The sequence below is a fragment of the Panthera onca genome, chromosome C1, assembly GCF_046562875.1.
Source record: "Panthera onca isolate mPanOnc1 chromosome C1, mPanOnc1 haplotype 2, whole genome shotgun sequence".
Classification (NCBI taxonomy): Eukaryota; Metazoa; Chordata; class Mammalia; order Carnivora; family Felidae; genus Panthera; species Panthera onca.
In genome coordinates this window covers 193,926,948-193,939,572 of record NC_138346.1, presented here as the reverse complement: position 1 = coordinate 193,939,572, position 12,625 = coordinate 193,926,948, and the positions used below count along the sequence as shown (strand labels likewise).

Sequence of the window (12,625 nt, the reverse complement as noted above, 5' to 3'; positions counted from 1 at the left end):
TTTATTTTGAGAGAGAGATCGTGAGCAGGGGAGGGGCAGAGCAAGGGAGACAAAATCCCAGGCAGGCTCCATGTTATCAGCATATATCCTGACGTGGGGCTCCATCCCACGAACCGAAAGATCGTTACCTGAGCCGACATTAAGAATTGGACACTTAAGCGACTGAGCCACCCAGGCACCCCAAAACATTTTTTAATATACTGGAAACTTCATCTGAATGAAAACCCTCTTTTCAAAACACTTAAGATGAAAAAGTAGGCACTGCTGGGAGAAACTATTTGCAAAACATCTATCTAAATAAAAGACTTGTGTCCAGAATATTAAAAACTTATACCAGACAATTTTTAAAATGTGGTCAAAAGCAGACACTTCATAAAAGATGTATGTGAATGGCAAGTAAACACTTGAAAAGATGCTAAACATCATTGCTCATCTGAGAAAGGCAAATAACCATAATGAGGTAATTACTTCACACCCACTGTATGGGCTAAATTAAAATGACTGGCAGTACTAGGGCACCTGGGTAACTCAGTTGGTTTAAGCATCTGACTAAGGTCATGATCTCATGGTTTGTGCGTTTCAGCCCCACATCAGGCTCTGTACTGACAGCATGGAGCCTGTTTGGGATTCTCTCTCTGCCTGCCTGTCTGTCTGTCTCTCTCTCTCTCTCTGTCTGTCAAAATAAATAAAAACTTTAAAAATTCCACCATTAAAAAAAAAAAAAGACTGTCAATACCAGTGTCACGGTGTGAAGCAACTGGAAATGGTAGGTGTAAATTGTACAACCACTTTGAAAAATATTTTGGCATATTTTAAAGTTAAACATTTTCTGGCTTTATGACCCACCAATTTTATTCCTAGGCCTTTCCCCAAGACAAAAGAAAAAAGAGGTCATACAAAGATTTATGTGCGTATATTTGTTTATTCATAATAACTAGAAACAGGAAATAACCCAAATATCCAAGAACAGGTGAATGGAGAAACAAATTTTGATCTATTCATACAAGGAAATACTACCCAGCAATTAAAAAGAACTATTAATTTATACAGCAGTATGAATGAATCTCAATTAAAATGTGCAAAAGAACAAACTCAAAATGGTATATACAGTATAATTACATTTATATGAAATTTTATAACCAGTTAATCTATTGTGAAAGAATACTATAAGTGTTTGCCGAGGGCAGATGTGGGAGAAACTAATTACATAGAGGCAGGAAAGTACTTTCTGGGGTGATAGAAATTTTCCTTCTTAATTGGGGTTGTAGTAGCATAGATATATACATTTGTCAAAATCATTGAACTTTACACTTAAAATGCATTTTATTATATGTAAGCCTGAAAATCCTTTTCTAAAAGTAAAGTATTCCTACATAACCCACCAGAAAGGCTAAAATTCAAGTCTGACAGTACTAACAGTGAGAAATTAGCACAAAAATGACTTATACATTGCTCATGAGAAGGTCAGTTGTTAAAACCATTTTGGAAGAGTTGGCATTATCTAGGAAAATTAGAGATACAGATCCTTCATGACTCAGCAATTCTACTTTTAGATGGAGCCTTTTCTACCAGAGAAATTTATATGTGTATGTGCATCAATAAGACCAACTATAGGAATTTTCATAACCTTAACAGTAACCAAAGGAAAATGCCAACACAAATGTCCAACATTAGAATAGGTAACTGTATTTTTTTACCAGAGTGTTAGTGCAGTGAAAATGAAGAAACTACTTACATTTAATATATATGAGCTAGAGACCATCCTTAGCAACAGTCTCAAAAGGATTACATGCTTTATGTTTCCAGTTATATAAAGTTCAAGAACCAGGAAAACTAAACTGTTTTTGAATCTGTACTTATGTTGTGTATTTAAAGAAAAGGAAGTGATTACCATGAGCCAGGACTTTGATTACCTTTGAAGGAGAGAGAGGAAGTTAGGATTGGGAAGGGGCTAAGAAAGAGGTTGCTAAGATACTGGCAATATTTAGTTGTTGATCCAGTGCTGGTTCTGTATATATTTATTGTATAATACTCTCAGTAATATTCATATTTTATATACTTTACTAAATATGTGATATTTTATATTAAAAATAGAAAAATCTTTAACAATCTAAACAATTCTAAACAATCTAAACAATTCTTTAATCTATCAATATCTCCTGGATGCTATGTTAATAATATCTTGCCAGGTGATAATAGGATTTTCAAGGATATTTAACATGGCCTCTAAAGTGCTCACTGATTATAACCATAAAAAGACATTCATTGTGTAATAAGTAGTCTTAATCTCTGTTCTCATACTTTCAGAGCCATGGGAGTAAGCCTATAAAACTGAAGCAGATAACATCCATACCATGTAACCTCTCAGGAGGTAGTATGTGTACATTAAGGTATAATTGTGATTACGAGCTTCCAATGTTATTTACTGTTCTATTTTATACTATTCATTTGGACCTGGACTTATTTCATAGTCATAGTTATTTTAAATATGGCAAGCACTTCTTTCTTTTGTCTTATCTGTTATTTTCTGCCATGTCTTTTGACATAGTGAAAAGCAAACTTAAGAATTCTAACCCCTTCTTGGGGCACCTGAGTGGCTTAGACCATTAAGGGTCCGACTTTGGCTCAGGTCATCATCTCATTATTCCTTAGTTCCAGCCCTGCATATGGGGCTGTCTGCTGACAATGCAGAGCCCACTTTGGGTCCTTTGCCCCTCCTCTTCTGATGCATGTGTGCAGTCAGAGTCTCTCTCTCTCTCTCTCTTCCCCCCCATCTCTCCCCAGCCCCCCTTCTGAAAAAAAAAAATTCTAAGGGCACCTGGGTGGCTCAGTCCATTAAGCATCCAGCTTCGGCTCAGGTCATGACTTCCTGGTTGGTGAGTTCTAGCCCTGCGTAGGGCTCTGTGCTGACAGCTCAGAGCCTGGAGCCTGCTTCACATTCTGTGTCTCCCTCTCTCTCTGCCCCTCCCCTCCCCGCACTCTCTCTCTCTCTCTCTCAAAAAAATAAGTAAACATTTTTAAAAAATTCTAATTCCTTCTTAATGGAACATTCTCCTATAAGACCTCTTTAAGGAGTTAGTTTACATTAACAAAGTGATTTTGCCTAGAATTAAGACCTCACTAGATCAGTGAACAAATGACATGAATGAACAGTTCTTCAGAAATGAAAAAAGAGGGATGCCTGGGTGGCTCAGTCTGTTGAGTGATGGACTTCAGCTCAGGTCTTGATCTCACGGTTTGTGGGTTTGATCCGACATTGGGCTCTGTGCTGACAGCTCGGAGCCTGGAGCCTGCTTCAGATTCTGTGTCTCTAGCTCTTTGCCCCTCCCCCCACACGGTCTTTCCCTCTTTCTCCTTCTCCCTCTCCCTCTCTCTCTCTCAATGAATAAACATTTTTAAAAGAAATGAAAAAAGAAGCTCTGTTGAGTTCCTCTTATGGTCTGCGTACAAGTAGGTACTTTGCATTGAATCCCCACACTAATGCTATGAGTAGTAGGTATTCTAAATTTACAACTGAACAAATAGAAATTCAGAGAAATCATAATCAGTAAATGTTGGACCTAGGATCAAAGTCTATGTCTATTTTATTTTAAACCTTGTCCTTGTTTTATTATTCAAACACTGCTATGCATGAAAAGAAGAAAATAAACATAGCTTGGAAAAATCAATGTGCAACAAATAATCAGTGACAGGAATTAAAGGATGTATTTCTATCAGCAAAAAAAAATTTATCATTTATCAATCTATATAAAGATACATTAGAGTTGTAGAGTGTATTACAAAACCTTACTGAAATTTAAATGTCCTTAATAAATTTGGAGATGAATGTTGATGAATTGGAAGACTATCCTACTGGTATTCTAGACATAGTCTCTTTTGGTGATTTTTTTTCCTTAGTTGTAGATTATATATATCTAGATACTGGCAATCTAAGTAGTAGATAATATCTCATTTTCCACCAAAGTCCTCTCAATAATATCTGTACTTGATTTCTAATTTTATTGATCTGAATTCTAATACCTGGCTAGTCCATTTTAATTATGTGCACACACTCCAGATTTATCCATCTGTTGATGGATATTTTGGTTTTACTATTAAAAACAATGCTACAATAAGCATTCTTACTCATGCCTCCTCTGGCATATAGGGAATTTCTCTAGAGTATGTATTTCAACATAGTGGAACTGCTGGATGGAAAAGTAAGCATATCTTCAAACTTACTATACATTACTATTTGCTCTCGTCATTGTATCAGAATCCCTCCAGTCTGCATGAGAGCATTCATTCTTCCATTGGCTTGTTGTCAGTTTGTGTTACAGGTCTTAAAATTCTTTGCCCATCTTGACTGGTGTAAAATGATAGCTCAATATTGTTATATGTATTTCCTTAATTACACATAAAATCATGAAAATTTATGGGTTTCAACATTTAGATTTCTCTTTTATGTAATGCTAGCTCATGTCATTTGCCACATTTATTGTTGTATCTTGATTATAGGAACTCATTACATATTTCAATACTAATTATTTGTGGGGTGCCTGGGTGGTTCAGTCGGTTGAGCATCCGGCTTCGGCTCAGGTCATGATCTCACGGTTTGTGGGTTCGAGCCCCACATCAGGCTCTGTGCTTAATGGCTCAGAGCCTGGAGCCTGCTTCGAATTCTGTGTCTCCCTCTCTCTTTCTGTTCCTCCCCCACTCATGCTCTCTCTCTCTCCTTCAACAAAAATAAACATTAAAAAAAAATTTTTTTTTAAATACTGATTATTTGTTATAGGTGTTACACATGTCCTCTACCAATCTATAGCCTCATTTTGCTGCTGTTTTGGGTGGTTTTTGTTGTTTTGCTTTGTTTATAGGTGCATTTCTTACAGTTTTCTTCCATAGTTTTTTTTTTTCCCCCTTATAGTTTTAATGGTTTATAGTTTACATATTTTAAGAAATTCTTATGGGTGTGTTGGTTGAGCATCTGACTCTTAATTTCAGCTCAGGTCATGATGCTAGGGTCATGGGATTGAGCCTCATGTTGGACTCCGCACTGAGCATGGAGCCCACTTAAGATTCTCTCTCCCTGTGCCACTCTCCCCTGCTTGTGCTCAAGAGAGAGAGAGAGAGAGAGAGAGAAATTCTTATGATTTCAATAGTTTATAGTTTTTATATCTTGTTAAGAAATTCTTCCTTACCACCAAGATTATAAAGATATTCTAGGGGTGCCTGAGGGGCTCACTGGATAAAGCATCTGACTGTGGGTTTCGGCTCAGATCATGATCTCAGAGTTCATGAGATCGAGCCCCTTGTTGGGCTCCACATTGACAGCACAGAGCCTATTTGGGATTCTTTCTCTCCCTGTTTCTCTGTTCCCCCCACCCAAAATAAAACATTTTTTAAAAAAGATATTCTATATTTTCTTCTAAATGTTTTTTTTTTTTTCATATTCTCTGCATAGTAATTTGTTTTTGTATATTGTGTGAGGTAGGCTTTCAAATCTGTTCTGCTGGTTGTGTGTCTATCCCCATAGTCTCTCGACTTGAATAAGATTATAACAAATCTTGATAAATGATAGGGCAGACCTTAGACTTAAAAATTGTCTTGGCTAAGGTCACCTGGGTGGCTCAGTGTGTTAAGCATCTGACTCTTGATTTCAGCTCAGGTCATGATCCCAGAGTTGTGGGATTCAGCCCCTCATTGGGTTCTGTACTGAGCATGGAGCCTGCTTGAGCCTCTCTCTCCTTCTGCTCCTCACCCCTGCTTGCATACTCTCTCTCTGAAAAAAAAAAAAAAAATTTTTTTTAATAAATATTCTTGTTTTATTGCCCTTTTGTGTTAGTTTCAGGATTAGTTTCTTAATTTCCAGAGGTCCAGGTGATAGGTATTTTGATTGAAATTACTCTGAATTTGCAGATTAATATGGGAATAATTTATACAAATAGGGTATATTACTCCATTTATTTAGATCTTCTGTAGTTTCTTTCAATAGTAAAGATACCCTTTACTTCTCTAGACCTTTTTTTGTTTTTACATTTTTATTTTTTATTTTTGAGAGACAGAGAGAGAATGAGACACAGAATCCAAAGCAGGCTCCAGGCTCTGAGCTGTCTGCACAGAGCCTGACGCGGGGCTCAAACTCATGAATGAGATCATGGCCTGAGCTGAAGTCGGACGCTTAACTGACTGAGCCACTCAGGCGCCCCTACTTCTCTAGATCTTATACATATTTTGTTTGGGTTTCATCCCAAGTCCTACTGTTTTTTGTTGTAATTTTAACATGTATTTTGCTAAATTACATTTTAATTTGGTTGCCAATGTAGAAGAATAATTTCTTTTCATATATTGATCTTAAGTCTAGCAACCTTGCTGAACTCTCATTAATTCCATAATTTATCTGTAGATTTTATTGGGTTTTCTGTGTAGTCATACTGTGAATAATTTTTTCCCTTTCTAGTCTTTTTACCCGTTATTTCTCTAACTTGCAATACTGTGCTAGCTAGAACTTCCTAGTAAATGAAGTTGAATTTACCATAGATGTTTTTTAATATGAATTTTTAAAAATTAGAGAAAGAAAGTGAGCGTGAGCAGGGGAGCAGAGCAGTTGGAGGGAGGTAGGATGGGGGGGAGAGAGAGAGAGAGAAAGAGAGGAAGGAAGGGAGAGAGAGAGAGATAAAGAAAAAAAAAGAGAGAGGTAGATAAATAAATCCTGGGCAGGCTCCATATTCAGTGAGGAGCCTGAGGCAGAGCTCCATCCCAGGACCCTGGGATCATGATCTGAGCCAAAATCAGGAGTCGGATGCTTAACTGACTGAGCCCAAGTGCCCCTGAATTTGCCATAGGTTTTTGGTAGATAATTTTTATCAAATTAAGGAAATTCTTGGGGTGCCTGGGTGGCTCAATTGGTTGAGCGTCCAGCTTTGGCTCAGGTCATGATCTCACAGTTTGTGAGTTCGAGCCCCGTGTCAGGCTCTGTGCTGACAGCTCAGAGCCTGGAGCCTGTTTCGGATTCTGTGTCTCCCTCTCTCTCTGCTCCTCCCCTGCTCGTGCTCTGTCTCTGTCTCTCAAAAATAAATAAACAGTAAAAACATTTTTTTAAATAAAACATTAAAAAAGAAAAGAAATGAGTGATGGTGATGTACTAACTATTGGTGAAGCTCTTCTAGTTCTGAAGCCCAAGATTAAGAAGTCATGCTGGTTGACTGTTAGTAAACTACCAACTGTAGCTAGATCACATCGGGCAAATGCTCTTTACTTATTACTTCCTGTAATTTGGATTAGTACCAGTATCATTTAATAACACTGTCTTCTCAAATCTGTGTAAGACAGGAAAAGCTTTCACTAGAATAAACAGGCCAGGGTGGCACAGAAAGCTTTGTTTAGGAGCGTATGTGTGGCTCAGTCGGTTAAGCGTACGACTTCAGCTCAAGTCATGATCTCGTGGTTCTTGGGTCCAAGTCCTGCATCAGGCTCTGTGCTGATAGCTCAGCCTGGAGCCTGCTTCAGATTCTGTGTCTCCCTTGCTCTCAGCCCCTCTCCCACTCATGCTCTGTCTCTCACTCTCTCAAAAATAAACATTAAAAAAAATAACCTGATAAAAGTTAAAAAAAAAAAAAGAATACCTAACCTTTTCCTCTGCTAAGGAGCTCTGGCATGTGTCCCCTTACAGACCTTGTCTCATACCCAGAATATTTCTATACATGTAGCAGAGAAAGGTTTTATTCAGTTACCCATGAAGAAAAATAATAAAAACTGTAGGACTTGGCTTTTCTGTTCTTATGCCTGTCTCCTAGTCAGACAGCCATCAAATTGAAACTGCTTGATTCAGAAATGCTTTTTTATATACATAAGTATGCATAAAGGATAATTATAACTTTATAATTAGTTAATTATCACGGAAACTGAGAACAAATTTCTGAATTTTTTTACAGAAACATTAATTTGTACCATTTGTGTTTTTCTTAGTTTCTGCCACTGCCTTCTACAAAGCACAACCTGTAATTCAATTCATGTGTGAAGTTCTTGACATTCATAATATTGATGAGCAACCAAGACCTCTGACTGATTCTCATCGGGTAAAATTCACCAAAGAGATAAAAGGTGAATTAATTAGTATTTGGAACAACTTAAGTATAAAATGCATGAATATAACAAACTTTTATTGAAAAAATGTTTAAAGTCTGTTCGTGTAACATCATCTGTAAAAATATAGATTATGAAATGTTACATTAAATTCATTACCATTACATCTTAGATAATTGTTTGAATGAAAGAAATGGCGAGTAATGAAATTAATATTGATACCAGCTAATATTTTATTAATACTTTGCATTGCTAGCTAAAAGTGTAAGAGTATCTCATGGGAAAATGCTTCTATAATACTGTTAAAAGTAGGAAACTTATTCCAAAAACATTGTTAGGGCAGAACTGGAGTCATTATTTTTATATATTCTAATATAATGACCTCCTTATTTTTCTGAAATGATAGAATATTTTATTCCTTTGAAACTTTATGGATATGGGGCTAGCTAGCCTGTTTCATGTGTTATTTTAGAATTGGAACTTCCATTATTTCATGTACATTATACAGTTGATCACTGATCTTGCCTATTTTATTTAGAGCTAAAATTTGTACAGTGGTGTTGCATCCTATGTATATTTTACTAACATAAATTCATCTCTATAAGGTCTTCTGGAAAGAAAAAGAAAAAATTTAATAGTGTTCTAAAATTTGTGTGTAATTCATCTTTATCTAAATGTACATTTCTATGTACATTTAAATATACATTTATAGTTTTATATGCAAACCTATTGACAGTGTACTTTATTAGCGATTGAAGGTATTTTTCACGAGTAATTTTGATTGTATAAAATTCTTGCCTTGTTCATAACTTAGAACTTAATCCTCATGTAACATGTGACTCCACTGGGGGGCACCTGGCTCACTTAGTTGAACTTGTAACTCTTGATCTTGAAGTTGTGAGTTCGAGTCCCACGTTGGGTATAGAGATTACGTAAAAAATAAAAAATAAAAAGATGTGACTCCACTGTATTTAGTTTTTTATTATTTAGGCAAGAAGAAAAATTAGATATTCTCTAATTAGAATGAGTAGTATAAATTCCATTTGTAAGTGTTAAATCTTACATAGTCAGAAATAGTTTGTTTTGTTTTGTTTGTATTTTAAGATTTTGACTGTTGTAGATAATTTTCCAGCTTCTGGTTTGAATGAAACATTGAACTGTTTCAGTGTTCACTGAACATCTTTCAGTTCCCTGAATCAGTTAGAATACCTCAGTGCATTCTGCTTGCTCCAGTAATCATTCATTCTTTGCCATTCAGTACCCAGGGGAGAGAGAGAGTGTCAATGTAATAAAACATTAAAAGGAAAGTTCTTCCTGCTTTGAAAATGAGCATCTATTTATCTCAAGTTATCTAAATGCCAAAATAACAAAGTGTTATATATTAGTGTATTGCAACCATATCATTGTCCTTTCATAATCCGTATTAACTGCACTGTTAGCATTGTCGAGAGGTTAGTGCATTACCCACCATTAATGTCTGATCATCAAAATACCATGGTTTCCAGTGGAGTTGCTGCTTAGTTACCACCTCTGATATCATGAAGTCACTTACATTATTTTGCGGTAACTATGCAATCAACTCATATCACCACTCTATCACAGAAAATACAAGATGTACAGAACAAGGATTCAACTGCTGCCCGAAGAGCATGGACTCGATCTTAACTTCAACTGCTCAGGGGCCCAAAGAAATGACTGAAAAAATGACTAGAAAGCATTATAAAGTTGATGTTAGAGTGAAGGTAAAGCCAAGTTTATAGGTTAAATATTTGATTTATTAAAGCCAAATTTTTTTATTTTTTTTTTTTTTTTTTTTTTTTTTTTTTTTTTTTTGGTTGGATGGAGGGTTTCGGGAGGGACCTGGGCAGAGAATTATCTAGTCCATTTTTTTTTTAATTTCAACTTTTTGCTAAGCCCTGGGTTCGGTCTAATCCTTAGGCACCTATGACCCTGGATTTGGGGTAGAAAAATCTGAGTTGGATCTACTTGATCAACTGATGATTTTTTTTCTCCATTCAAATTCAAAAAGGCTTTCTTCTTCTTCTTCTTATTTTTTAAGAAGGCTCTTTAACATACATCATGTAACCCACCATGGAAACTCAGCAGAATCAAAGTTCTATGTTCTGTGCTATATATTTGGGCTTAATTTTTTAGCCAGCATAAAGGAATTTGATGGTAACTGTTAAATAGTGATACACACTGTGCTGTAACGAATAGATTTATTTAGTATATTCATTAGTTCCAGTTGAACTTTTTCCTAAATATTCAATAGTAACTTTAGGGTTGTTCCTTTGTATAATTATTCATGATGGTTTAACAGAAATATTAGAGGAAGTGTACGTAGTAAAAGTACCATATGTTTATAAAAGAACCAATTTATTTTTGGTATAAACTTATTTAGTAGGCTATTAGAATATTACTAATAACTTCTTTAATTCAGGGGGAAGACTTGAAAACAAATGGCTAGGTGGTATGGATAACAGAAAAAATTTTATAATTTTTATATTGTGTTTTCTCCCTAAACAATATTTTTACATCCTGCTTACTTCATATTGTTACTTCATATTGCTTACTTCACATTTCCTTCTTATGAGGCCTTCACTTGATAGTACTTTATTTTCTAGTTTCCTTTATAATATAGAAGCGTGTTTTATACTCTAATTGATCTGAAATTTAGTCTTACAATAGTAATTACTAATAAAAACTATTTATATCACTGATTCAATTAAGAGTACTTCTCAAGAAAAATCCATACCAATCTGGTACAGTTGACGTTATGTGCATTTAACATCTTAATTTGTGCTGATAAATCAGAAGAAAATATTACTGTGAATGAACTTTGTGTTTGGTACTGCAGTTAGTGATTACATAGGAAAATAAATTACACTGTTTCAGGGTTTCTCAACCTTGCCACTATTAATATTTGGGGCTGGATAATTCTTTATTGTGTTCTGGGGTGGGAAGTAGTGCTGTCCCGTCCATTGTAGGATATTTAGCCTCATCCCTGGATCCAAGAATCCCTAAATCTAGCATCCAGTAAATGCCCATAGCACCTCCCAGTCATGACAGTTAAAATTGTCTCCAGACATTACCAAATGTTCTCTGGAGAGCAAAATTGCCTGTGGTTGAGAACCACTGCACAATAAGGAATCACAAATATAACAGGGAAAAAATGCAAAAATAATAACCATAAATACTATCAGGAAACTAAAAGTTGTCCTTCATCTGCCCCTTTTTAGATTTTCTGCCTTTGGAGTCTAAGCCATAGTAATGGAGTTGCTTATCTGTAAGCAGCAGCAACTGTATCAATTTGTTACTCTTTTCTATCTAAGTAGCTCCAAGATTGCACTGGCAAATATGGTACCACTACCCACATGTAGCTACTTAAATTAATGAAATTAAGTTTTCACTTTCTTAGTCACACTAGCCACATTTCATGTACTCCATAACACATATTGCTAGTGATTACATATTAGCACAGATGTAGAACATTCTATCATTTCAGAAAGTTCTGTTGGACAGTACTGCTTAAGAAAATTAATCCCAAAGATTTTACCAGTGGTTTAAAAGACCATTGCTTCACTTTGTAAAGCAGGTCTGGGATCTTCATACTCCTATGGTCCATAGATGGATTGCAAGGATCCAGAACATCTATGTGTATATGCAATTTTCTGAGAGTTTACCACTTTCATCAGATTCTCAAAGGGATCAGTGATTCCCTAAGAAGGCAGGGTCACCTGCTCTAAGAATTGTTTGGTTGCATCTAATTTCTAATAGTAATAAGAGAGTTGTGTCACTATACTATACTTCAACTAAATTGTCACTCTGCCTCTGTTAAAGGGCCTGGAATTTTCTGCTTCCTACTTTAAAAATCTTTGAAGGACTTCCTTCTGAGATTTATTAAATTCTAAACTTCAGTCACTGTTTGATGACTAGACTATTCACATATCACATACTTTGAAAATTGTGGAGTATGTTGAGAATTGTTATAGCTCTTCTTTCATTTCTCATTCCCTCTCCCAGCAATAAATACCTAAATTTATTATAAACAGGTTGTTTTGTTTTTTTTAATTGATGGAGAACTTTGTCCGTTGCTCTATAGGCTTTGCAACTTTTATGATTCTGTTTTTTAGTGTGTAGATCTTGATAGGATAGGGAAAATATTTGGAGATAGATATATCATGATTGTAATCATTACTAGCAATGTTATTTATAAAATGTTAATTTCACATTGCCTGTATCACAAATTTTCTGTCTGTTTAGAATTTGAGTTTTTCTGTAGTGAACAGGCTTTATAAATATTTGACATGTGACAGTTCTATAACCTCAGTTTTTCTTGTTGGGAACAGGTCTGAAGGTTGAAGTGACTCATTGTGGAACAATGAGACGGAAATACCGTGTTTGTAATGTAACAAGAAGGCCTGCCAGTCATCAAACGTAAGAAAAGCTGGTGTTTGTCAGAGCAGAGATGATATGAGGCAGCTTGCTGTAGTTAGTGGATTGGGAGTTTTGCTCACCATAATGAGATGAGAGTTGTTAATGTGTACCTTTTTTTTTTTCT

At 35.6% G+C, this 12,625-nt stretch overlaps 1 protein-coding gene across 4 annotated transcripts in view; it reads left to right on the top strand.

Annotated features, from left to right (window-relative positions):
* Window positions 1–12,625, top strand: part of LOC132673261 (protein argonaute-3) — a 114,313-nt gene that overhangs the window by 62,377 nt on the left and 39,311 nt on the right. For all 4 annotated transcript variants that reach the window (XM_060625777.3, XM_060625776.3, XM_060625779.3 and 1 more), the window contains 2 exons: window positions 7,948–8,082; window positions 12,414–12,501. In XM_060625777.3, the coding sequence (XP_060481760.1) occupies window positions 7,948–8,082; window positions 12,414–12,501 (223 nt within the window). The remainder of the gene's footprint in view (window positions 1–7,947; window positions 8,083–12,413; window positions 12,502–12,625) is intronic.